Genomic DNA, 26,178 nt, shown 5'->3' with positions numbered 1-26,178 from the left:
AAAACAGACAAAACAGAAAATCTTGAGCAAGCTTTTCAATGAGCCAACGAGGCAGACCACACCACCGCACGGTGGAAAGAAAGCACGCCGAGTGCGGAAATGTGCGGCGGATCGTGCGGAACGTGAAATAAAAACAAATGCTTAGGTTGAATGAAAACATAATGCACCTGGGTGGTGGTGTTTGCGGGGAGACGGAGCGGATCGTAACCGCAGGCAGGTAAGCCGAGTGAGAAAGAGCAAACGAACAAAACAACCACATTACACCAGCTTGCGGAGGCGCATGAGAAGCGACCACGGTTTGATGAGTTTGGTGAGGGAGACGGCAACGGCAACAACATCTCAATTGCACACGGGGGCCGGCCGCGTGTGCGAGCAGAGAAAGCAAACTGTGGCCAGGAGCGCGTGCGTTGTTGCGGAAAGAAATGGGTTCAGGTTTGGGGAATTTCGCGCTCGCGCACGCGCACACCGGCGGGGACCACTCTCCATCGGAACGCAACTGCGCCTGGGCTGGCCAACATTGTCCGCACTGTACAGAAGCTCCGCAGCATCGGTCGTGTGTGTAGTAGCCACAGTGTGCCGGCAGCATCATATCCCGTGGGTACCGAACGCTGAGTACGGTTAGTTGGCTAGCGATCATCGTACGTGCATGATTGGAGCGACGGCAGCAGTAGCAGAAGAGAAGGAGCCCACCAACCGACCAACCAAGCGGTGCAGTTGCTCTCCGTGAAAGGAGCCCAGAGCAAGCCACCGAAGCAAACCATCGAGCGGAGTCATCGAGAGGGTGTTCGTAGTGGCCCATGCGAGAGCCCAGGTGAAAAGTGCGTCAGTCATCGTCGGTTCGCAGTTCGGTGTGGAGTCACAGTATAAGACCTTCCCACCACAAAGAAAAGCCTTTCCCCGTCGCACGGTTGACCGGTGCGAAAGTGACGTTCCAGTACGTACGACTCGACACGAAGTTAGTCGGGCGGAAGAGTTCACCAGACAAACGTTCATCACTTCCTCGACGTGTGTGTGCACGGAAGAGAGCGCACCAGTTTTCGAAGCCTATCGGTCGGGCACGTGCCAATTGGGATTAGTCGCGTTGCGTTAGCGTAAGTGGTCGCGCCCGATAAGCCACACACACACACCGCTCTGTTGTTGGCAAAAGTGTACGAAAACGGACATCGGCGTTATCGCGAGTGTGGTGTCCCCGGTTGCTGAGAAACACTTCCGGGCAAGTGTGTACGCGCACCTTGGATTAGTCAGCGCGTGCGGTACGAGCCGCAGCATCGTTTCCATCACGGTAGACATCAAGGTGGTCGACTTGGCATCCGCCAGCGAGTCTCGCCGTAGTAGTTGTAGTGACACTGTGGCAGGTGATTCCAGCGGCGACCGAACCCCAGCAGTCGTCGATCGGACCAGTGTTGATCGTGAGGTGTGCGAAATTGTTGCAGCCGGACAGCAGCCAGCTCAGGACAGCAGCGCACAGCAGGCAGCAGCAGAAGAGGAGGAAGAAGCGCAGGAGCTCAATCGAATACACAAGATGACGGACGTAGCACACGAACTTGGCGCACTTCGGTTGATTGTGGTAAGTAGCTATCGATCGATAAGAATAACACCACCGCGAAATGAACAAATATCGCAGGCCCAATTCCGCGAAGAAGAAGAGAAGGTTGTGCCGCCACGCTGGCTACGGTGCATAAGTTAGTTCCACGAAAAAACAAAACCCCTCCGTGTACTCCGAGTGTGCAAATCGGGGTTAACAATTTGCGGCCAATTAATGTGCTGTGCCTCTCAATCTATGTGTTTGTGTGCTGTTGAATTGTTTGGTAAACAATCGGTGAAATCGGATCGCTGTGTCCGGTGAGTGGTGCTTGTTTTAGCAGTCCGATAAAAAAAAAATCGCCGTGCCGCGGGATGGTTTGAATTCTTTCTCCAGCTCATTAGTTCTCCGCCGCAACTGTGCGCCAGCTTCCTGCCCGGCCAATTTCGCGAAGATATTACGATATTGCGGGCAAGGTTAGGTTGGAGTCGGTGAAGCGTCTGTACGCCATCACACGGGAGAGAAAACACTCGCACCGGGTACAATTCCAATTCCGTGGTTCGATGATTGGGCCGGAATCGGATGCAATCGGACATAGTGCAGATGATTGCGATGGAAGAAGGGAACGAAAGAAAGAAAAAGCAAAAAAAAAAAAACACTGGAAGCAGTAGGTCACCGACGAAGACAGACTGGTTGGTGCGCTACTAATTACGGGGGAAGCCACAAAAGCTGGGCCGGTGGAGATGCGAATAATGATGCACCTTCGCAAAGTGCGGACCGCCCGTATAGATTGATTGACCGTTAATTGAGCGAATGGTATATTTGGGGTGTGTTTATTGGGTGGTGGCCTGCAGTTGGCTTATAACCCGCTTCATCCAATACGAATGGATCCATTATGTCATAGCATCGTTGGGAACTCTTCGTCCGAGGAACTCACGAACTTTGTAATACCTCTATGGCACAAAGCCTGTGTAGTAAAGGGCCTTACGGTGGTCACTCCGAAAAATTCTTACAAAACAAGCTTGGCAACGTTGCTTGACTCATCCGCAAAGATGCGCGAGACACCCGCAACATCCATTAACAGCTTGGCCAATGTGCTACAACCGGTGTACACGTTAAAAACAGAAGTCATCATAAAGCCACGAAATAGGTCGTCCCGTAATGGGTGTAATTACTCACACACACACACACCTGAAAGTGATCTTCATTCACCGCGCTTAAAACAATCTATTTTTACCCTTCTCCTTTGCGGCCATCTTGCGACACTTTGAAGGATGGGTTCATGGGGTTAAAATTGCGTTCGCTGGAATGCACCACGTGTTTTTTTGGCTGAGGCGTGACGATGACCCGAATTAGCTTGGAGGGTTTTTATGGTTTTCTTATTTGGGAATATATCACTTACATAAGATTAGCACCGATTCGACACACCCGGCCGGGCCAGAGAAAATGAGTTCACGCACGAACCGCTGACGTCCAAAGATTGACGTTGTTGTTCTGACGTGACAAGTGAGCGATTGACAGGATCGGTTGGACGAGCCATTTTCATGCGCGTCTCCCTCAGTTGCTGCTGCTTTTTTCCCCCCATTCCAATGTGCAAATTATTTACAATGTCGCGAACCTGTGGGTGAATAAATATAGACTCATAAGGCAAGACACGGCCGCGCCTGACAGCCCTCTGGTCGCACTGATGCTCTGACCTTCGTAACCGGCTGGTTCATAAATGCACACGGTGTGACAGCCGATTGGAATCCAGCCTGTTTGCTTGCACGTAGCTGACCTTGCCCGGTAATGTACCGTGTAACCAGGATGTTGGCGGAGACCTGATGCGAGAACCTTGCCACTGCTACCGTTACGATCGTGATCGTGAGGTGGCGATCATTGATCTCGCGACATTACCGATGATACCGACCGATATGTCGCTTCCTGCAGACCCGATCCGATCCGATCGAGCGAGATTTTTATTGCTATAGGCGATGGCTGCACCCCGGTCGACGCCATCTCAGTTTCAACTGTCGCGATACCTTAAGCAGACACGCTTAAATTCGGTTCTCAATTTTCTCGTGGTGACCCGACTATCATCAGATTAACCCGTGTGCAAGAATGTCTACCACCAGAAGACGCAGCTCCGTCACTATACGTCTGTCTGAAACAGCAGTAAGTGTGCTACTTGGTGGAGATGCAACATCCTTCCCCACACCAACTCCATATCCCAAATGAACAGTGCGTGCCGGGAAAAAAAAAACAGAACAAAGGGGAAAAATCTTTCGGCCACAATCAACCCCTCGAACGGCTCGATCAGCTGAATCTGGTTTTTAATCGGCCGCTTTTTTCTTGCGTGAGCCACAGCCCGCATCAACCAATATGCTCCCGTCTTCAATTCTGCGAATCGTTTAGCAGCAGTTTATGGTGTGGTTGGGCAAGCGACGGGACAGATTGGAATGTGCGCGCCCGAAATAAAACACTCATGGTACTGGCTCGTGATAAAAGTGTGGTCATGAGTTTTTCACGTTTTTTCGCACCGGTTGCTAGGTGACGGTTTCGATGGTGTGTGCGCGCGCGCGTGCCTGTGTGCGAAAGCGCCGATTCCGATTTCCGCATCATTTCACAATCGAGGCGTCGAGTCGCGTCGACATTTGATATTGTACGCGGAAGATATCCACTGGCCGTACCACCGGATGACGACATCGACAGGTGGCTGTTTGGCGTCATCGAACATTTTCCCCGTCTTTGGGGTGCACGTGTCAACACAGCTGTGTGTGTGTTTTTGGTCGAATGATTGATTTCCACACGTCAGTAAGCAGGCTGCTCGATGGAGTTTACTCTAATTCCGACAGGCCGAGAGAGAGAGAGAGAGGCAAGATAAATAAATCGCTGGGTTTCTGGGTGGGATTTTTTCCCTCTTTCATCGACGGAGCTTGCCGAGTTTGGCATACGATCGGCATTCCATTGAGGTTATGAATAAGTTCGAAACGATTGCTATTTTTAACGCCACTCAAAAACCCAGAATCAACCGAAAGCATTCGGCGATGAGCGATGAAGGAGAAGCATGTGCGCGCGCGCGCTCGTAGTACACGAGCACGTCGGCAAGGGCTTCGAACTTGTACTTGAACTTTTCCGATCGCGATCGGAGCGTGCAAGATGTCCGCCCAAGGAATGCGCTACCAGCGCATGGCTGTGGACAGATTTATCTTGTACCATTAATTAGAGCTGCTGCGACGATTGCTCTAAGTTCACGGACTAGCGCGGTGTCCTGGCTGGACGCGAGGAAATGATTGATTTTTCCTGTTTTGCTCAAACAAACCGATGTTGCATAAGCAGCACACCGTACGCTAACGTAATGTCTACTACAGTGAGGCAATTGGCAATGAAAGTGGGATCCTTCGGTTTAGGTGCGCGCGTACCACGGCGGGTGTGTTATTTATAACCGAACCGGTGCCGGGGACGGTTTTGAAGGGAAAACGGCGACAGTTTTCTCGGCGCTGCAAAACATGCAAAAGCATAATTAATTTTGTTGTACAGGAAAACTCGAAGCGGGCGGAATGTCAAGGACAGTTGGAGCGATGCTCGCGATGACGGTGACGCGCCGTTGACAGATTACAAGCTGTCTTTGTTGATTAAAGCAACCCGTTTTGTGCTACGGATTTCGTCGGAAGCTACCAAGCTGGGTTTGTTTGGAGGCAAAACCACCACCGATCAAAACGTTTACTCTTGGGCAGATCCTTCAGAAGTGCCGAGAGCGCCAGATCCCTACGCACCACCTCTTTATCGACTGCAAAGCGGCCTACGATCCGCAGTCCTGGAAAGTTGATCCGGCTGTTAAGGGCCACCATGAACGGATGAGAGTATCGAACATCCTGTCGGAGTCGTTCGAAACTCACAGGGGCCTGAGGCAAGGGGACGAGAAGACTCTCCTGTCTACTGTTCAATATAGCCTTGGAAGGTATCATACGAGGCGCGGGGCTAGACAACGACATCCGTGGCACGATTCTCGGATAACGATGTCAGCAGCGAAATCCGGAGACGCATTGTGCTGGGGAATCGTGCCTACTTCGGCCTTCCCCGTCTGCTGAGATCGCAGAAGACTTCGAGACCGCACGAAATGTGAGATCTATCGCACACTGATTCGCCCGGTGGTCCTATATGGCCACGAGTCTTCGGACCATCCGAGCGGAGGATGCAAACGCTCTGGCCGTTTTCGAGCGACGCATCCTCCGGACCATCTTTGGCGGTGGAGGAGAAGGATGAACCACGAGCTTGCTGAGTTATACGGCGAATCGGACATCCTGACGGTGGCGAAGACTAGCATGTTATGAGGATGCCGGACTCATGCCCCGCCAAGAAGGTATTCGTCAGCGACCCTCAGTTCGGCACGAGGCGTCGGGGAGCACAGCGAGCTCGTTGGCTGGATCTGGCGAAGGGATCCGACCTGTCGGAGATCGGGTGCCTTCACGGATGGGAAGCTGCAGCCCGGGGATGGAGTTTCCTGAAGATCTATTGCTGACCGGGCCATGTCACGACGACGTGCTCTTTAAAAGAGTCATCATGTTGATGATGATGATGATTTTTGTTAGTAGCTTCCCTACAATAGCTCCAAATCAACGGATGGTCAGCAATCAACGCCGAAAGTACGGGAGAAACAGCCGCAGCAGATTGATGAACGGTGCGTGTCCATCTACGCCGCTTGCATAATGGGCGTTGCAGGCATGTACTAAAGCCGGAGCATTAGTGATCTACGATCTTGCGTGTATCTCCAAGCTGATAGCATAATGCATTTCGCCCATTTCCGCATTGTCTGATTGGTGTTTTTTTTTCGATGGGATGTGTCTGCTGGTGCTTTTGGGCGATCGCCGAAGATCACGCACTCGAGCGTGTTGGCACTCACTCTCTCTCTCTGTCTCCCTAAGAAAAAAGGCAATAAAATATGTATAATCAGGAGGCGGCATACGTAACCGTAATTGAAAGGCGTTTTTTTGTTTGTGGAAATCTCAAGCCCTCGGAGCGCTCGTTTTTTTTTTACTCTTGTTTTCCGGCAACCTGAAGGGTAGTACTCTGCTACAGATGCTGCTTTCTTTTTCTTTTTCTGCAGCACCGCCCGTACTATCAATATTAATGTTCATTTATCATTCAGGCAGATAAAAGAGGGAACAACAACCCAAAAAAGAAGCGTCCAAATCCAGCTCGAAAACATTGCGTGAAAGCGAATGGAAACATTTTCTATTTTTTTAGTGTTTTTTCGGCTACTGAATGGAAAAGCATCTCGAGCCTTTTTTTTGATAATGAAATAGACACACACAATGTAAAGGTGCCAATTAGGCTTGTACCATACATCAGGCGACCGAGTCATCACTTCCGGTTGCAGTGTTTATTTAACAATTAAAAGCAACGGGCTATGTGGCCTTGGATACTGTGTTTTCCGCTCTTACGTGAGCAAAGGGAACGCATTTCAAAGGGGCGAGCTTTCGTGGAACTGTCATTTTTCGCTGTTTGCCAAAAAGAGCTGGGAGAAAGTTAAGCGTTCAATTAGGAAGCCAGCCCAAAAATGGGTGATCGTATCGTGGCTGGTTGAGTTCACGTTCCTTTATTGAACGGCTTCGCGGCGCAAACATTGTAGCTTTAGGTGCCTTGGAAGAACTCAAGAACATCCACTTAACCTTTTTTATAACCATCGCATTGTAGATCCGCTAAACGTAGCCCTATCAAACGTACTTCAAAAGTAAAACCCCCAATAACGCTAGAATTCCAACCACAGCAACGTGCAGCAAGTCACGCGATCGAAGCGCGTACTACGTCAATCTACGTACTGTTGCCGGACCTGTACCGCCGAAGAAGAAACACTTCACAGAGGTTGTCCAATCCGACGAGCGCAACACAGAGCCAACGCTTTCCGGCAGGCTGTTGGGCTGTTGGGGCAGATAACATTCATTGTGTACCACGCTACCGCATCCATCGAGCAGCCAGCTAATGCGATCATTTATCACACCGACCGAGGCCGACCGAAACAAAATTTCTCCTCCAAAAACGGCAGAAAAATGGGGTGCCATTTTCGAAAGCGAAAGGCAAAATTTGCAAACAGTCAGCTTGATTAGATTAATTAAAGACACCAACCGACCCGGAGTTGCGGGGAGAAGAAAACTGCCAAAAGCCATCACAGATTAGTGGGATATCAAAAACCCCGCGCGCGGAGGCTTTCTACCGGGCGACCATCTGTTGTTGCTGCGTTGCCCTGGGAACGATCACGTGTTGTGAAAGTGTGTGTGTGTGTGTGTGGTATCGATCGGTCGGAAAAGGGGTAGCACTTTTCATTTATTTCCCTCGCTGCTCTTCATGTGCTAATCGAATCATTAAGCTTCAACGAGCCACTCTGGCCTCTGGCTCTGGAAGATACGAAAGCCCAACCGATGACCTACAATCGAAAGTGAGGAGAAACAGCGGCAACTCAATCCCGTTGGATGATTAAAAAGCACCACTGCGCGAACGCGTTCTCCCCGGGGCGATGTACAGCATTAACATACATTTTTCAATTGGTTCCGCGCGAATACTTGGAGCGATCTTTCTTTTCCATCGTAATGCAGCTGTACGGCTGTAGCTTTCAATAACACTCACGATGGAGCACAACACAATTATCCATTGGTCATTCTTCGTGTGTGATTTTAGCTCAATAGAGCGAGAGAGAGAGAGGAAAAGATGGCCACAAGCCTTGCCTGGGAAATCCCAACACATGATTGCCTAATGAGGATGGAAAACACAAACTTTATTCTCGCCTGGATTTGTTTGTGCTTTCTTGCTTGTTCTATCTGCGAGCTTACATCTCAAGTGGAGCCCTCTTTTCCCATCGGCTCAAGTGGAGCTTTTCACCGTTACCCGCGGTGTGAGGGCTAGGTGAAATCGAAAGTTCAGCCCCAACATTAAACGCCACGGGAGTAAGTGATGGCTTCATATTTTCATCTTTTTGTTCCATCCCTGCATGTGCACCTGGGAGGTCTCTGAGCGTTAGGAAGCGTCATTTCCCTCATTAACACGCCGTCGGCGGCTGGGAAAATGCGCCCTGCCTGTGGCGCTATAGATTCGATCCAAACACACACACACACATATGGAGTTTATGGCGAGGTGGGTGATCTTTGACTGATAGTGAAACCTTCATGCACGACGCCTCTAGCTACTAGATCACTTTCGATGTACGCTGAGGATGATATCTGCTGGGTCACTGGAGACAGGGTGCCGTCACCGGGGTGATAGTAACTCGTGAGAAAGTCTGACGAAAGATCGTTCGTTGGCTGCGAAGTTCTCATGGATGGTTCGTACAAAGTGGCATTCGCAGCGATCAACAGCGATCTCCACCTAATGGCATAATAAATGGAGCTCCCAGCAGTTGACTCTCACCGGGACCAACCTTCAGATGACACATCTAACACTCCGTTTCGATTATATAAATCGCAAGCAATTTTCACAACGCTTGGTCGGGAAAAACCTTGGAGAAAATAGAAGGATCGTCCTTTTTTTTTGTTACTCGCGTTTCCTTACTTCCACAAACAGCCGCTAAACGGTGCCGCACGTGGTCTTACTCACCTGTTTCGGCACGGGTCAAGCGAAACGTGCCTGCACGCAGCCCTTTTGCACTCAGCAATGGCTCGCTTCCGGCCGAGCAGCCGCTGCACATCCACCGCTCATCCGGCCGACTGACCCCGAAAGGGTCTACCAATCAATAAAAGCTGCAGACGCGCTAGAACGATCAGTTTGTTACGTTCGATCGTTCGAGCGGTAAAGTTCTAGCCAAGCCCACGCAAAGGTTCTCTTCTTCCTTGGCCGCCGGAAACGAAGCACCACACAGTACGCTTGAGTGCGATTGCGTTTTGTTTTTTGGAGCTAAGTGTGACGTGCAGCAGACGCCACCAAGTGTCCATCCGTTGCGGGTAAAGTCTACTTGGGGTGTCCTTACACAAAATGGGTGGAATTGTGTCGCGCGTGTTCCGCAGTGCTCCCGAGCACTCAAACTGTCAGACGTGCCAGCGTAGCTGCTGCATCTGTCTCGATACCGGACTGGAGCTAACCCAGCGCCGTCTCTTGAGATTGGAGGAACGAGAGAGGCGGCGCAGTCGCGCGGGAAGTCGTGCCAGCCGACGGTTCCTGAGCGACGAGGAAGAGGAGGAAGAGGAGCCACTCGAACAGGAGGAGCAACCGAGAACGCGTCCTGCCTCGCGCCGTTCTCAACGCAGACCGGCCGCGCAACGGCCCCGACGCCCAGCCCAGTCCGAGCCCGAAGAGGAACCCGAAGAACCGGAGGAGGAGGAGGAAGAGGAGGAGGAAGCGCCACAGCCACGCCAGCGACCACGCGCACGGGCTGCGGTCCGTCGACAGGCTCCGGCACGCCGTACCCAGCGACGCGCACGCCCCCAACGGCAGCAGGCAGAGGAAGAGGAGCCAGAGGAGGAACCCGAACCGGAACCGCCAGCGCCACGTCCTGCCCGCGCTTCGCAGCGTGGTCAGCAGCAGCAGCGTCAGCAGCGTACCCAGCAGCGTCGTCAGCGCCAGCAAGAACAGGAACAACCCGAAGAGGAAGCCGAGGAGGAGGAGGAGGGGGAACAGGAGGAGGAGCAGCAGCAGCAGCCACGCACGGGCAGAAGGCGTGCCAATCGCGGTCAAGCGCCTGCTGCAAGACGTCAACCTGCTCGCCGCCGCAACAATCCACCGGAGGAGGAAGAAGAGGAGCAGGAAGAGGAAGAACCTGCGGAGGAGGAAGAGGCACCGCGACGCCGCCAGCAGCGTGGTCAGAGAACCCGTACCCAGCAGCGGCGTCGTACGCAGCGTCGCCAGCAGGAGGAGGAGGAGGAAGATCTTAGCACCGGCACGGAAGACTTCGAGGAGGACGAAGAAACGGGCCGTGAAGCTCGACTGCGCCGGCTCGAGCGTCGTCTGCTGCTCGAGGAGGACCACATCCGGGAGCGCATTCTGCGTGAAGAGGAGCTTCGCCGTCAGCGATCCTGTCGCCGGCGACATCAGCAGCAGCAAAAGTACCAGCTGTCGCTCGACCGGCGCCAGCAGCGTGATCCCGAGCCGGAAGTGGTGCGTGGTCCGAACGTGCGCCGTCTGGTCGCGTGTTACGAGCTGAAGCGTAGCGATATTAGCGAAACCGACGCACAGTCCTTGCAGAACCTGTTCGCGCACGTCGATGACCATCCGATGCGTCATGCCGGGGCCCGCTCGCCTGACCGCTGCTGTACTAACGATCGTTCCTTGTAAACCCATTTCTCTTCTTCTTCAATTCTTGCTAACCTTCGGAGGTGGTAACGGACACTGGAGGTCGTCTCTAATTCGGACATTTGCCTTTTCGTTTTCCCTTCTCGCCGCAGGACTCTCCACTCTCGTCGAAGGTGGCCCTGTTTAACCAGACTGCCCAGAGCCATCGGGAATCGCAACTCTCCAATCCGTTCTCCGATGCACAGGCGACGCGCGGCATGGCAAGGCTACAGATCAGCAAGGAGGAGTATGGCAAGTAAGTGCACACCGAGACCCACCAATCCCACCATCGGCAAGGACATGCGAGGCGCCCTCACCTCGACACTGTTAGAAACGCACGCGAGCCGTCTGCCAGCCGCCATTTCCGTTCTGACCTGCTGATTCTCAGCTGTTCTCGCGATCGCGATCGGGCGCGATCAAATCATGCATGCTAACCTTACGCCCAATGTTTGGAGTTCCGTGCGCGAAAGTTGGTGCACACCTTCGGTCCACTGATTAGTGCGCCCTAGTAGTTTTAGTACTTCCCACGCCCCGAGTCTGCTTCGTAGCTGTAGCGCCCGTGTTGTTATTGGCTTTCCGTACCATCCACTTTGGTTTGGCCAGTGCTTGCTAAATGTGATGTAATAAGCGTCATAACCGTAGCCAATTGCACCTTTCTTCTTCCTTCCTGCTCTCCTGCTCCCTGTCACTACCCTACGCTACGCAATTGACATGGCTTCTTCAGGCCCCTTACTTTGGACACGATTGAAATCCTTCCCACCGGCACCGGTCCGCCTCCTGGGGGGGGGGGCGTTTCTAGGTCCACCGGAATACTACCTGCTTCTTCGTTTGTTATGCGCATTTATGATGCTTGGCTGATTCGTAGCACCGAAGAGGAATTGTATCGTTTTGCGCCGTAATCGAACAGCGTGGATGCATGAACGCTAATGATGAAGTGTGCACGCCCTTCCCGGCCCGGCCCTCCCCAATACAGTCGCATTTCTTTGACTCCGCACGAGAACTGCTAAACTAGTCACCCTCAGAAGCTGCCGCCTGTTTGTTAGCCTTCATGCAATTTCCCCATGTTCGGGCGAGGCGAGATCCAATTTCTTCCGTGTCTTCGAAAGCTCTCTCTCTCTCTCTCTCTCTCTCTCTTGCAACCGTAACAAACTAAATCAATAAAAATGTATTTAACAACTCCCTAGTATGTAAGCTCGCCGCTACTCTAAACGCTGACCGTGTCCAATTTTAATGTCGCCCTTGGGAAGCCTCCTCCCTTAATCCGAATTTGTTTCGTCCTCTCGTTTGTCCCACTCTCCGTAGACCGAAAGCGGGCAGCCTTACCGAGTACCGGGGTAAGAAGGCCAACATCCAGGTGTACCAGGAAATGCTCGAACTCTGCCAGGTGATCGACAGTGACGGCAAGCCGGTGTCGAAAAAGAATCCCGATATCAAAATGATCTACTTCGGGGAACTGTTCAATGTACGTATCGGCAAAAGGGACGAGCCGCTCGGTTTTACTAACAAGTGTTCTCCTCTGCTTCGTGTTCCTCCCCAGATATACACACACATCAACGATAAGCTGGTCGGGCTGTTGTTGCGTGCCCGCAAGCATGACCTCATCCAGTTCGAGGGCGAATGTCTGTTCCAGCGTCGCGACGACCACGTGCCGGTGTACCTCACGAAACCGGTCGCCCAGATCCGGGACATTCTCGTCGGCAAGCAGACGGAAATTCGCCGTAGTTTAAGTCCCAACCCGCAGCCTACCAATATGTTACCTTAAGGGGGGTTTTAGTAGTAACGAACGTACGTACTTGTAAGGGTTTTTTCGTTTTTCGGAGAAGATGTCACTTGCTTGCTGATGGGCCCGGAGCATGCTTTCCCCCGGTGGTGCACCGTGTGAATGGGACTGAATGAATGGTGTATGAATGGTGTCTGAATGTGTGCACCGAGTGGAGGCAGATGGCCGGGAAACTATCTCCCTGGCAGGTGGTCACCACAATTTGCCACAATTTGATCTGTATATTTTGGTAGCGTGTGGACGCGCGAGCGCCCCAATTGATATAGCTAGCTAGTTAGGGATTTACCTGGTAGTCGTGGTTCGCGTGACTGTTTTTTTTTTTGTTCTGTTTTTCGTTCTGTTTCCAATTACTACTGCTATTATTTTGATCGTGTCGTTTTCGTGTCGAACGCATTCGTTCGATTGATTCCAGGGATGTATACCAAATGTACACTAGAAATGGTTGCGCAACAATCTTACGAACCAAATTAGCAACTAGTAGCGCTAGCAAGTGGAAGCTTACCCATAGGCATAATACACCATATAGACACCAGATTCAGCTCGATCCTTTGTGTGATCTTAGTTTTTCGACAGTTTCTATCGCTAGCCTGAACCACATTTCTTTCTTTCGCAACATTATTCGTTTTGATTAGCTTCCCAATCCGCTTGTCAGTAGTGACAGTATTAAGATATAGTGTTTAAGGTTCACACCAAACGCATCCCCGCTCACACAATCTCACAATCGGTGGAGGAGCAGTAGTGCAATAGATCGGCTAATAGTAGTCCTCTTCTCAGCGCCGCATATACTCTACGGATAGGTGGTATGTTGGCAGAAAACATTTGCAAGAAAATAATAAAGAAAAAAGGGAAACTCATCGACTCCGGTGTGATGCAGTTTTGTTTCGGTTTAACAGAAGGAAGTGAAAGAAAACGTTGCGTGTTGCTGTGTAAGTTTCCGGACAGATCATCTTTGTGATAGGATAGGATTCCACACCTGTGTGAGGTAAACAAATGAAGCATAATGGCATAGCATAGCATGCAAGAATGCAAATAATCGAGTACAATGTGCGCGTGTACTCATGGGTAAGACAATCGTAGAGGGTAAAAGACTCGAGAAGGCCCCCCCCTGACAAAATTTGTTAGGCGCTGTAGGATTTACGCCTAAAGGTATGCAATCCGCAGTACACGTTGCGAGAGCTTCACAGTGAGCTTTCAGTGTGCTTTCAGTGTGGTCAAAATTGGTTGAAGAAAGTCGAATAAAATATTGTTATTATTTGATTAAAACCCCTTCTCCGCTAACCCTACCATTCATTTTGGCTTACAGGGGCTTCGTACTAATTTTCAGTCGCACTAGGGGTGAACAATCGGGCCTAAAACATGCACGGCGTTCTCGGGCGGTAACGGAACAGTAATTCGATAAATACTTGTTACCTTGCATTGATATTCAGCAAAGGAGGAAACATAAGAATATCATAATCTCAAACCACTTGTTACAATGTATTGTATCAAGTTCTAATCGCTGTCTATTAACAGTATTAAGGAACAATGCACAATGTTTACATCAAATGGGTTTTGACCATACCGAAATCCCACCGTACAACAAAAATGACAGGCCACAGTGCTGCACACAAAAGATTCTAGGGGGGGCCTTCTCGAGTCTTTTACCTCGTAGAGTTAAATAATTAAGTATCCATTATGATTGCGATTAGTGTGTTCAGATGTTGCATTCTCATGAAGAAGAAGTGCACTACGAGAAAAAAAGAAAAAGATAGTGGTGGTAGTAGCCTACACGAACAGTTCGATATCGAATCCCATCTGGACCATCCACGAGAAGGCGATCCTGAGGGAACTTGATTCTCGGTGCTGTCGTGTGAAAACCGGTGCCATTATCGCCTTATCGTAGGATAAGGCCAAGGATATCAAAAGTCCCGAGATCAAAGAGGAAGATTTTATTTTTTTTTCGTAACGGAACAGTTGATATTTAGTACTGGATTTGGAAATAATTTTCTTTTTTAGTACAGTTGGAGGACCGCACCCCATCGACCACTGTGCGACCGCACTGACAGCTGTCAAGGGTAGATGTCAAACAAAACATCCCAGGAAAAACACATCAATTGCAACGCCGCGGAAAAGTGTGTCGTGAATATTGTTCCGTTTGTTTAATAAGCAAATAAATCTTCCACCCTTGCCGTGTACCATGGCGGACGAAGGGAACGAAGACAGTTGGCTGTATGGGAACTCGGGCCAGGATGGTCCGGCGAGCGATTCAGCCGCTACCATCGACGCGGATGCACGAACACTCGGCAAGGACACCGCGCTATGGGACGAAGCGGAAGACTCACAAACGGCAACACGCGATGCCGGTGATTCGGACCCGAAACGACGGGGATCGAACGAGATCAGCGGCGCACCGGATGGCGAAAATGGGCTGTCCGCCCAGGAACAGCAGTGCGATGATAATGCGATGGATTCGAGCGATCTGCAGCAACACCCGGGTGATGGGAATGCTCATGCACCGGACGAGAGTATGGATGATTCCCATCTGATGGACGATGACAGGACGGAAAGCGAGCTGCGGGAGGAAGAACGGACCGCCGTCCGTAGACAGGCGGAAGCTGACGAGGCCGATAAAGCGCGTGGCGATGATGAAGGTGACGAAGGCGAAGGCAGGACGGATGAGCAGGACAAAACGGAGGCTGGCGATGGGAAGGACAATGTGGATGATAGCGTAAAGGACAAGGGAGGCTTAAGCGACATGGAGAGCGATATCGATAGCGACGAGGACGACGATATTAATGTCGTGATCGGGGACATCAAATCGGGCCCTAGCTACAACATCATCAAACAGCGCGGCCCAATCATGCCGAACCAGACGGCAGCGAATGCGGCAGGCGTAACGGACAAAACGAAGCAGCCGGCCGGGAAGTTTAGCATGGAAGAGTTTGAAAGCGTGGGAACGATCAACGGAGTGCCGGCGCACGAGTTTAGCATTGACTCGCTGGATGAAAAGCCTTGGCGCAAGCCGGGTGCGGATATTACGGATTACTTCAACTACGGATTCAACGAGGAAACGTGGCGATCGTACTGCGAGCGACAGAAGCGAATGAGGCAGCACGAGAGTGGTGTCGGCATGGCGGGACTGACGATCAACAACCCACAGGCATCCGGGCCGCCGATGGGCATGATGCGCGACATGAGACGGTCGGGCGGCCCGATGGGTGGTGGTGGACCGATGGGCGGACCGAGAAAGATGAATGGACCGATCGAAGTGATTGGCGGTGGGCCCGGTGGTCCGATGGGTGGAGGCCCAATGGGCGGAGGTGGACGGAGAGATGACGGGATGGCCATGTCGAACCAGCCGAAGGAAAATGTCATTCAGGTGATGACGGCGGACCGCCGGGAGTACAGTCGAACGGTGGTAGGCAACAAGTACGATCCGTCGATGGGAGGCGGTGGCCCGCCCGGATTTGGTGGAGGACCGCCCGATTTCTATCATCCCGAGCCGGATTACGCCGACTACTACGATCCGATGCAGGAATCGCAGTGGGGCAACGACAACGGCAATTGGCAACCGTCCGGCATCAAAACGCTAACGCCCGGTCCACCGATGATGCACCCGGGGATGGGTGGAATGGGCCAGCAGCAGCACATGGACATGATGGGCCCGGGAGGCGAACGGATGGTAATGCCTCCGCCACAACAGATGCAGCAGGGCATGGGGCCGGGACCGGGTATGGGTCCCGGTGGTGGAAGATTGCATCCACCCGGCATGGGTCCGGGTGGACCGCGTGGTGGCGATATGCGCAATCCTAACGACCGCAAACGAGGTGGAGACCCCCGTGACCGGGACCGTGATCGTGAACCGCCGCGCAGAGATCGTGATCGTGACCGTGGACGCGACCGGGAACGTGAGCACGAGCGCGATCGTGAACGTGACCGGGAACGGAAAGAACGCGAAAGAGGCGATCATCGATCTGACCGGGACGCAAACCACATCGCACCGAAGGAAGAGCTACCAGTCGATCCTGTGCTGGGTGTCGGAGGTCCGGTCGTACCACCAGCGATAGCAACGGCATCGTCCTCATCACGCGACGACAAGGATAAACGTTCGGCCAAGCCGGATCGGCACAAGGATCGGTGAGTGAAAGGGGATTCGATAAACGATGAGCGCTTAACGATAAACGACAATTTGTTTAATTTTAGCCACCGCGAACGTTCCCGCAGTCGCGAGCGATCCAAATCGCGCCGTTCCGATAGGAGTCGAGAGCGGGAGCAGCGGCACAGCCGAGATAAGAAAAAGTCTCACCGGAAGGATAAAGAAGATGGGGAATGAGAAGGGCGCAAAGGGGGGAGCGCGCTTCTATAATGCTTCGCTAAGAGGTTACGTACATAATATTGAACTTTAGAGTAACAGTAGCTGGAGCTGCCCCTGTTGCTAAAACAGTTTGGCACGGCATCAGTTCGGACGGGAGCGCGTCGTGTGTGTTCCGAAGTACCGAGAGAAAACAAAACTTGAGCCACATACATCGGTATGTTAGATGTAAGAAGTAAGATGGATGTTTTCGTACAATGTAGGTAAAATACAGAATATTGGAAAATGAAAAACAATCATTTTCATCGCCAGTAAGCGTAAAGCGCTTTCATTTCTCTTCATTTTTTTTTTTGAAAACGGGAAAAGAAAACTCGCGCTCGCAGATACACACGCGGGTGTAAACGGAGTTGAAAGATCCACCTGACAGATTGTTTACTTCGCCCGATCGCACGCACACACGCTCGCGCTCCGTATGCCGTGTAGGCAAAGGAAAACAAAAACAAAAGTCCACTGCTTTTTCTTCACGAACAACGGCGCGGACCAGGCGCTTGCAGAAACACACAAAGAAAGGTGAAGACGCGCGATGTCGCTATTATCGCCACCACCAGGCCCACAATTTCACGTATCCTTTCGTGAGTGCGTGTGTGTCTTGGATGCGGGTCTTACTAGGGAAGCAGTGGTGCAGTGAAGTGCGAGCGCGGGTGTGACTCGATGGGGAAAAATGCATTCAGCGTAATCATTGTGCAAGTAGTGCAGTAGAAAGTAGATACGTTGCGGAGTGGTGCGAGAAAATAGCGCCCTCCACCCTGTCCCAACCTCTCCATCCCCATCTGCAAGGGGCAATCTGGCGGATCTGGCGGTGCAGTTCCTTGTAGGAGACGCGCGTGAAGACAAACGCTAAGAAAGCGCACGACGAACTCGCACGAACGGTTGATCATTCTGGTTCCGTCTTCGGCAGTGGCAAGGCGTACCTTTTGTATCCAGGCAGCACTGAGCGAAGTGAACCGGACGTTTTGGGGGAGATGTTTCGCGTGTTTCAGTAGACATCCAGCAACAACTCACAGCCACACACACACACACAGAAGTGGTGGTGTAACGAACAGTGATTAGTGATTTGGGTTTTGTAGTTACTAGTGATGCCCGGGAACGTGTGGAAGTGATACAAGATTTTCGCGCAAAGGGCATTTAAGAGTAAGCAGAACAACAGTTCCTACGAATAATCAAAACAAACGTGTGTGTCTTCTTGGGTCGGTGCCAAGCATCATTGGAACAAGTGCAGTACAAATCCGGTAGCAGGAGCAGCAGCAGTAAGCTAGCAGGACCCATCGAGGAACGCCACGTTCTACCTCCTTCCAATCCCACACACAGCATCACAGCAAGCAAGATGAGCAACGAAATGTCCTGCAAGGGAAGCCCCACATCCAGTGCGAGCGTTCGCGCCAGCCTCGTGACGGACGAGAGCCACTTCAGCCTGGCCAGCCTAAACTCGTCCGTCAGCCAGGACGAGTTCTTCCGGTGTCGCGATCACTCCGATCTGGTGCTGAAACGAATGCAAGGTACGCCAAAAACCATTACTATCCTCCCCCTTCCAGCTTTCAGGTCAACGGACGGAGCATCATTATGCCCCAGCACAGTCGTCCACACACACACACACAGTCCAGTCGGTGATCGCAGGTTCAAGGTCTCCTTGTTCCAGCCGCGCGCGTCGCTGGTTGGTTTCATTAAAGCGCCGCAGCAGTTGAAATGAAGCAAGTTTCTTGCGCGCGTAACCATATTGGGAGTGATCGGCGGTGTGTGTTTTCTGTGCTACGGTTGCTGTTTTCTGAACAAGGAAGTCTCGTCTGCGCGACCGCGCTTGGTTGGGCCGCAACAGTTGCGTTGAATCATCGACGCCACTTGGTTGGTTGGTTGGGAGAGCATATTGTTTCAACACGACGGGACACGTTTTTCGTTCGCTTTTTCGATAACGGAAGGTGCGAATCTGTTGAGCCATCCGCACCGAACCGATAACGTTTCGAATCGGGAGGTCATAAAATGTGTGACATAATTTTTAGTTGCTCATAATATTGCTTTGTTTGGTTGTTTTCGGTTTGTTTGCGACGACCCGAGGTTGTAACTAGCCATTTTACAGGGTATTCTTTTAGTAGTATATATCTAGGAAGTCTCAGTTTTACCTGGTCTAAGATACGGATGCCTTATCGAGATATGTAATAGTCGTCTACCCTAATTCTCATATCCCGCTCCAAAAAAAGTCCACAAAGTTATTGGACAATGTCCTCTCATAGGGATTTACACAAAAGAATAATTGGAACTCGCTTCTATCGAATCAGTCGCTCATTCTGAGTGATTGCCTACTGGTCTAACATGGAGGATCCTGGCAGGAGCACCAGCAAAACAAAGCCGATCTTGTCCAGACCCAGTAGAGCATAAGTTGTATAAGGAACATACCAGGTCTTCGATTTTTTTCACTGATAGATGGCCGAAACCTGGGTCCGATTGCATGTTCTCTTCTTGGATCAATAATCGGGTACCAGGAAGTACTCCACGAGCTTTAACTTCTTTGCTCTGGGCAGATAGAACGAACAAAGCTTCAAACTTAATTTGCTCATCTGAACCCTGGTAAACCCTGTAAAACCAACCCCGGGCCGATAATTAAAATTGAACACGAGCCCGTCTGAAACCCATTCCATCTCCATAAACAAGCTGTCTTCGGTAGTTGCCGGAATCCAATTATCTAAAGCAAACACACAATCTCTCCGCTTGTCTCTTTGTATCCATAAGACACCAATCAAGGGGGGGGGGGCGCAACTAAGCGATAGAAAACAAGGCCCTTCCACAAAGACAAAGACCGCGCTAACTACCAAACCTTGCCGAAGGTTTCTGAACCTTTCTGCCGGAGGGGGTGTCTGCGAGAGCGAACCGGAAAGGGTGTCATAAACATGTTCCTCTCGGCAGCAAGCATGATGAACGATGGACAGATTTTCCTGGAAGCGTTAACCATTCCCGAAGGAGCGTTAACCACACCGAAACCCCTTCTTGAAACACAAAAAAACCACAACCGTACTGTGAACCCTAGCGAGAGTCCCCCCCCACGAGTGAGCGGGAAATTCTAATTACTAATTATATCCACGTTGTCCTCCCGGTTGCAGTGAATCGCTGTCGATGTCATTCTTCCCATTTGGTCTGACTTCGCTTTCGTTAAGGTTCTTTCTCCTCTCTCAGATGCAGATTTATTAATCCGACCGCTCGGTGCTGATCTATTTACAGACTACCTCCAGAGTGAGAAGCTTTGTGATGTGGTGCTGATCGCTGGCGTCGACGGACGACGGTAAGTCAGTGCAGATGGTACGGTTTTCCCCCCCACTTCCAGCGTCGATCGCGAACTTCACCAAAAACAAAACAGGAAACAACGATCTTAACCTTTCCCAACCCGGGCCACTCGCGCTCGCGGTTCGGAATGGCTCGGTGTTTATAAACATTCAACCCGCGTCCCGGCCCGGCGGTGGAAAATTCGCCACACGCAAATGCAATGCTCGGTTGCTTCCTAGACGGACGACGGCGGCTTTGTTGTCTTCTCTCGTTCGTCAACTGCGGCAGCACGCTTCTGGTAGATGCGGTAAAACGTGTGTCACTCCACCGCCCGGCACGCCGTTTGCCAACGAGATTACGAGAAAACGAGCGAAATTAAATTAATTTACTATGATGGTCTGACCGACCGACCGACCGACCGGGCAGCGGGAACGGGTCGGAATCTCTTTCTTCTACCGGTGTGTGAATCGTCGCCGTCCGAAAGGACGCGCTATGCCGTACAGTCTACTTGACTTGCACTTGACCTCTCTGCTGGGTTGTTGTGCCGTTTTGTGCCTTTGCTTCTCAACCCATGTTTGATGAGAAAAAGAAACGAATTCATTCATAGCAATTTGATTACACTGCCATCTCGGCCATTGCTTCGAGTGTTGTGTGTACTGTTTGACTTAATTACCGGTAAGGATGCTTGGCGGTCTCGGGCTTATGCAAGTCAGAATCAGAAAACGGCGAGTGGAGAGCTTATCCGGGGGATTTGGTGAAAGCATTCAAGAATCTTTGTATGATTTTACATATTCGGGTTGTCCGGTATCATTCTCATGACGTTACCAGCTCACCGGAGCATGGTAATAATACTAATAAAACAAATGGTAAAAGACTCGAGAAGGCCCCCCCTGGAATCTTTTTTGTGGAGCACTGTGGCCTGTCATTTTTGTTGTACAGTGGGATTTCTGTATGGTCAAAACCCATTTGATTTAAACATTGTGCATTGTTCCTTAATACTGTTAATAGACAGCGAGTAGAACTTGATACAATACATTGTAACAAGTGGTTTGAGATTATGATATTCTTATGTTTCCTCCTTTGCTGAATATCAATGCAAGGTAACAAGTATTCAAGGGCCCGAGAACGCCGTGCATGTTTTAGGCCCGATTGTTCACCCCTAGTGCGACCGAAAATTAGTACGAAGCCCCTGTTCGCCAAAATGAATGGTTGGGTTAGCGGAGAGGAGGTTTTAATCAAATAATAACAATATTTTATTCGACTTTCTTCAACCAATTTTGACCACACTGAAAGCACACCTTGAAGCTTTCGCAACGTGTACTGTGGATTGCATACATTTAGGCGTAAATTCTACAGTGCCTAAAAAATTTTTTCAGGGGGGGGGGGGGTGGTGCCTTCTCGAGTCTTTTACCAAAAAAAATTAAGAGATTAAGATTTTCGTATGGGATTTAGCTCCTTTTTTTGTCTTGATGGATGATCAACTGTTTCATCGGTAAAAGACTCGAGAAGGCCCCCCCCTGACAATATTTGTTAGGCGCTGTAGGATTTACGCCTAAAGGTATGCAATCCGCAGTACACGTTGCGAGAGCTTCACAGTGAGCTTTCAGTGTGCTTTCAGTGTGGTCAAAATTGGTTGAAGAAAGTCGAATAAAATATTGTTATTATTTGATTAAAACCCCCACTCCGCTAACCCTACCATTCATTTTGGGTTACAGGGGCTTCGTACTAGTTTTCAGTCGCACTAGGGGTGAACAATCGGGCCTAAAACATGTACGGCGTTCTCGGACGGTAACGGAACAGTAATTCGATGAATACTTGTTACCTTGCATTGATATTCAGCAAAGGAGGAAACATAAGAATATCCTAATCTCAAACCACTTGTTACAATGTATATTATCAAGTTCTACTCGCTGTCTATTAACAGTATTAAGGAACAATGGACAATGTTTACATCAAATGGGTTTTGACCATACAGAAATCCCACCGTACAACAAAAATGACAGGCCACAGTGCTGCACACAAAAGATTCTAGGGGGGGCCTTCTCGAGTCTTTTACCGTTTCATCAAATTCCCTTCTTGGCCTAACGACCTGTTAAGGCCATTCCTACTAGACCAGCTTAATGATTGAGGCTTAATGAATGAATGAGGCTTAATGATACCACGTAGTTGGATTGTTTATCCACACTACGGGGGGAACGCTCCGAATGAGATTCCGAACTCCGGTCCTGCTGTATGAAGACCGGCCATGATCATCAAATTAGGTTAGACAACTGTTCACATCTTCTTTGGGTAAATGTTCCTGATGAAATAGGCATTATTCGGCAGACGATTCTAAGACAAAGTCTTGTTTTCTGCTGGCATTATGTAGCTCTACGATGTCTACGATATTGTGCAGGATCCTGTACAGGTAGCTAACTTAAAATCCTTGAGGATAAAGTTCATGATATTCATAAGAGATCTGAGACTTAGACCACGTGTTCTTGGTCGTCGAATTGGATCTCCTTATTAGATGAATCGGTTAATGCCAACGGGGAACTTAAGGATGTATAATGTCTTCTTTAAGAGATATTGCTTCTCCAAATCACATCAGCTCCATCAGCTTCTTAACCATTCCTCTCCATTCCCCCACAACCAGAATACCAGCCCACCGATTGGTGCTCTCGGCCTCGTCCGCCTACTTCAGCGCAATGTTTACCGGGCAGCTGCGCGAAAGCCAGCAGGAAGAAATCACCCTGCAGGAGGTGTCCGGCGAGGCGCTGAACTCGCTCATCCAGTACTGCTACACGGGGGCGATCGAAATACGCGAGGACACGGTCGAAACGTTGCTGGCCACGGCGTGCCTTCTGCAGCTCAGCACCATCGTCGGTGCGTGCTGCAACTTTCTCGCCCGTCAATTGCATCCGTCCAACTGTTTGGGATTCTCGCTGTTTGCCGAGCAGCAGGGCTGCACCGCCCTGCTCAAGCTGGCCACCGCCTACACCTGCCAGCACTTCCAGCAGGTGTGGAAGAACCAGGAGTTCTTCATGCTGGACGCGGCGCAGCTCGCGAATTTGCTCGGTAGCGACGATCTGAACGTGCCCAACGAGCAGGAAGTGTTTCATGCGCTGATGGCCTGGATCCAGTACGATGCGGAGGGTCGCAAACGGCACATCCCGGAGCTGTTGGCATTGATCAAGCTGCCACTGTTGCAACCTTCGGTGAGCTCATTGGGACGTCGAGGGGGGAGTTTTTGTACTACTAAACCTCTCTTTCTCTCTCTCTCTCTCTCTCTCTATCTCTCTCTCTCTTCATTCCATAGTTCATAGTGGATCACGTGGAAGCGCTCTGCGGAGGAGCGAACGAATGCCAGCAGCTCGTAATGGAAGCGTTCAAGTGGCATCTCATCCCGGGGCGTCGATCGCTCATTGCCACCGCCCGGACCCGGCCCCGAAAATCGACGATGGGCCGTTTGCTGGCAGTTGGCGGGATGGATGGACACAAGGGTGCGATCAGCATCGAAAGTTACGACCCTCGGCTCGATAAGTGGACACTGTTGAAGAATATGCCGACGCGTCGACTGCAGTTCGGGGTGGCCGTGTTGGAGGACAAACTGATCATTGTTGGCGGTCGGGATGGGCTGAAGACGCTGAACACGGTGGACAGTTTCGATCTGAACACGATGTGCTGGAGCACGTTGGTACCACCGATGGGAACGCCTCGACACGGGCTGGGAGTAGCGTTTCTGGAGGGCCCACTGTATGCGGTCGGTGGTCACGATGGTTGGAGCTATCTGAATACGGTGGAACGGTGGGATCCTTCGGCACGCACCTGGAGCTACGTTGCGCCAATGTCTGCAATGCGATCGACGGCAGGGGTAGCTGTGCTGGGCGGGCGTTTGTACGTGGTTGGTGGCCGTGATGGGAGTGTGTGCCACCGGACGGTCGAATGCTACGATCCGCACACCAATAAGTGGACCTTGCGGGCACCAATGAACCAGCGGCGTGGGTGCGTTGGTGTTGGCGTACTGAATGGGTTCCTGTACGCGCTCGGCGGCCACGATTGTCCGCCCAGCAATCCGGCCGTGTGCCGAACGGACACGGTAGAACGTTACGATCCGACAACCGATACGTGGACGCTGGTAAGATGATGATCGGCACCTCTAGCGGCACCAAAACACGCTCACCGGTTATTTTTTGTTTTCCATTTTCCCAGATCGCCTCACTGAGCGTCGGCAGGGATGCGATCGGGGTGAGCGTGTTGGGCGATTTCCTGGTCGCGCTCGGTGGGTACGATGGCATCCAGTACCTGAAGATCGTCGAACAGTACGATGCAGAAACGAACGAATGGACACCGATCGCACCGGTCAACTATAGTCGGGCCGGGGCGTGTGTCGTGGCGATTCCGAACACCTTCCCCAACCCGGCATCCACAACCGGTGGCGTTGCGCTTCCGTCTACCGGCGCCAATCCCTCCTCACCGAACAATGCGATCGCTTCGTCCGCTTCCTCTTCCACTGTGAATGTTCCGGTTGCCAACAACAGCACCACGGTTTAGTACCAAACCACATATATTGCCACCCCCCCCCCAGCAGTGTGTTGCTTTGTATCGGCCAAGAGCGCTTTCAGTTCCCGCATAGTTCCTTCCGCCCGAGTGAGGCTAACCTTCCCGATCATTTTCATGCTAGAGCAAGTAGAGCAGCACACTAAAACCTCCTTATTGCATTCCGCAAAACAAAACGAAGCATTCCGCCTAACAGCAGCAGTATCCTTGTGCATGAGCCAATGCATGCGTGTTTTCGTTCGTGTGTGTGTGTGTGTGATTTATGGACATTCTTTCTTCCTACCATAAGGATAATGGGATTGAATTTTTCTCCTTCTGTTTTGTTTCATTTCATTTCTTTCGCGCTCTTTCCATAAAATCATAATTCGATCTTTTGTCGGACACGCACACGCACACAATCATCACTATCACTTATCAGGGATGGCGCGGAAGTACCAGTGCCAGCAATTATTACTATCGCAGACATTTCCGCATTTGTGATTACTACGTGTAGGAGGCGGAAGTACAAGCCCCGTTGTAAAGATGGACACAGGAAAAATAGAGGTTTTAGAGCGAAAGATTTCATACACACAGTAGCAGACTGCTTCCGGAGAAAGTAATAATGGGAGAAAGTAAGTTTGAAGGATAGTTGTAGTTTCAGTTTTCAACCGCACCCGTCGGGACGCCGGACTGTGATTTTAGTTTTGGAATGGATGGATGGACCTGTGTATACACGCACTGAAACTACTACTGCCCCATACTGCGACGCCACAACTACTACTACTACAACACACCTGAAGAAGCCTTTTTAGCAGCACAGCCACACAGACCTGGTTTAGCCGTTTGCGATCAGGATGCGAGAATATGGATGCCAAAGAAAGACGGTGTCACGTGGTTCGATTTAGTAGTAGCTGACAACAAACCTGCCCCGCCACCAGTGAGAGAGATTTAGTTTTTCCGAAGTTTTCCTTTTTCGTAGCGCCCCGACATCATACTACTGTAGCCAATGGCGGACGGACGGCTCAACCGATCGAGAGTGGAGCTGGCTGGGTGCGCTCTAATGCAGCACAGGATATGGATGAATATAACTTTTTGAAATGATATCATTATTTTCGCTATAATGGAATTTAAAAAAAGAAGAAGAAACACAAGCAAGAAGTTAGCATGTAATCATTAAGTAACGGATGGAACTATAAATAAACACGCACTTTCAACAGTGTATACAATTTTGTGACGAAATCAAGACGGGAGTTTTTACTTATGGCGGAGCAGCAGCTTCACTCCTACCATCTCTTCATTGATTTTAAAGCCGCATATGACAGCATAGCCAGGGTAAAACTGTACGACGCAATGAGCTCTTTTGGAATCCCGGCCAAGCTTACCAGGCTTGTAAGAATGACAATGAGATGGGCTTGCCTGTCTCCTTTTCAGCTTGGCGCTAGAGAGTCAGCCATCCGCGACTCAGCGGTGCAAGCTTCGGGGACCATCTTCTATTAGTCAATCCAGATCCTGCCATACGCTGAA

General features: G+C 50.9%; 3 protein-coding genes across 5 annotated transcripts; all 3 read left to right on the top strand.

The window, feature by feature from the left end:
* The first annotated feature begins 435 nt into the window (after positions 1-435).
* On the top strand, positions 436-13,394 carry LOC118505646 (actin-binding Rho-activating protein). 2 transcript variants are annotated; one of them, XM_036041728.1, is made up of 4 exons: positions 436-1,567; positions 10,870-11,012; positions 12,059-12,218; positions 12,294-13,394. In XM_036041728.1, the coding sequence occupies exons 1-4, from the start codon at positions 1,523-1,525 to the stop codon at positions 12,516-12,518; spliced, it is 573 nt and encodes a 190-aa protein (XP_035897621.1). In that variant the 5' UTR covers positions 436-1,522; the 3' UTR covers positions 12,519-13,394. The 2 variants fall into 2 exon arrangements, with proteins under 2 accessions (XP_035897621.1, XP_035897620.1); XM_036041727.1 differs by lacking the exon at positions 436-1,567 and adding an exon at positions 3,488-3,676.
* A 1,197-nt stretch (positions 13,395-14,591) lies between these two features.
* On the top strand, positions 14,592-17,142 carry LOC118505644 (pre-mRNA 3'-end-processing factor FIP1). The gene is made up of 2 exons (XM_036041722.1): positions 14,592-16,652; positions 16,719-17,142. Exons 1-2 carry the CDS (start codon positions 14,713-14,715, stop codon positions 16,846-16,848), a joined length of 2,070 nt encoding a protein of 689 aa, XP_035897615.1. The 5' UTR covers positions 14,592-14,712; the 3' UTR covers positions 16,849-17,142.
* A 146-nt stretch (positions 17,143-17,288) lies between these two features.
* LOC118505642 (kelch-like protein 5) lies at positions 17,289-25,897 on the top strand. Of its 2 annotated transcripts, none has more exons than XM_036041721.1 (7): positions 17,289-18,134; positions 18,196-18,383; positions 20,095-20,155; positions 22,772-23,333; positions 23,435-24,253; positions 24,328-24,663; positions 25,094-25,897. In XM_036041721.1, the coding sequence occupies exons 2-7, from the start codon at positions 18,212-18,214 to the stop codon at positions 25,166-25,168; spliced, it is 2,025 nt and encodes a 674-aa protein (XP_035897614.1). In that variant the 5' UTR covers positions 17,289-18,134; positions 18,196-18,211; the 3' UTR covers positions 25,169-25,897. The 2 variants fall into 2 exon arrangements, with proteins under 2 accessions (XP_035897614.1, XP_035897613.1); XM_036041720.1 differs by having other exon boundaries at positions 17,296-17,397; positions 17,786-18,383.
* Positions 25,898-26,178: the final 281 nt, after the last annotated feature.

This window comes from Anopheles stephensi, chromosome 2, assembly GCF_013141755.1.
Source record: "Anopheles stephensi strain Indian chromosome 2, UCI_ANSTEP_V1.0, whole genome shotgun sequence".
NCBI lineage: Eukaryota > Metazoa > Arthropoda > Insecta > Diptera > Culicidae > Anopheles > Anopheles stephensi.
The sequence above is the reverse complement of the archived record's forward strand: the minus strand, read 5'-3'. Positions and strand labels throughout refer to the sequence as shown.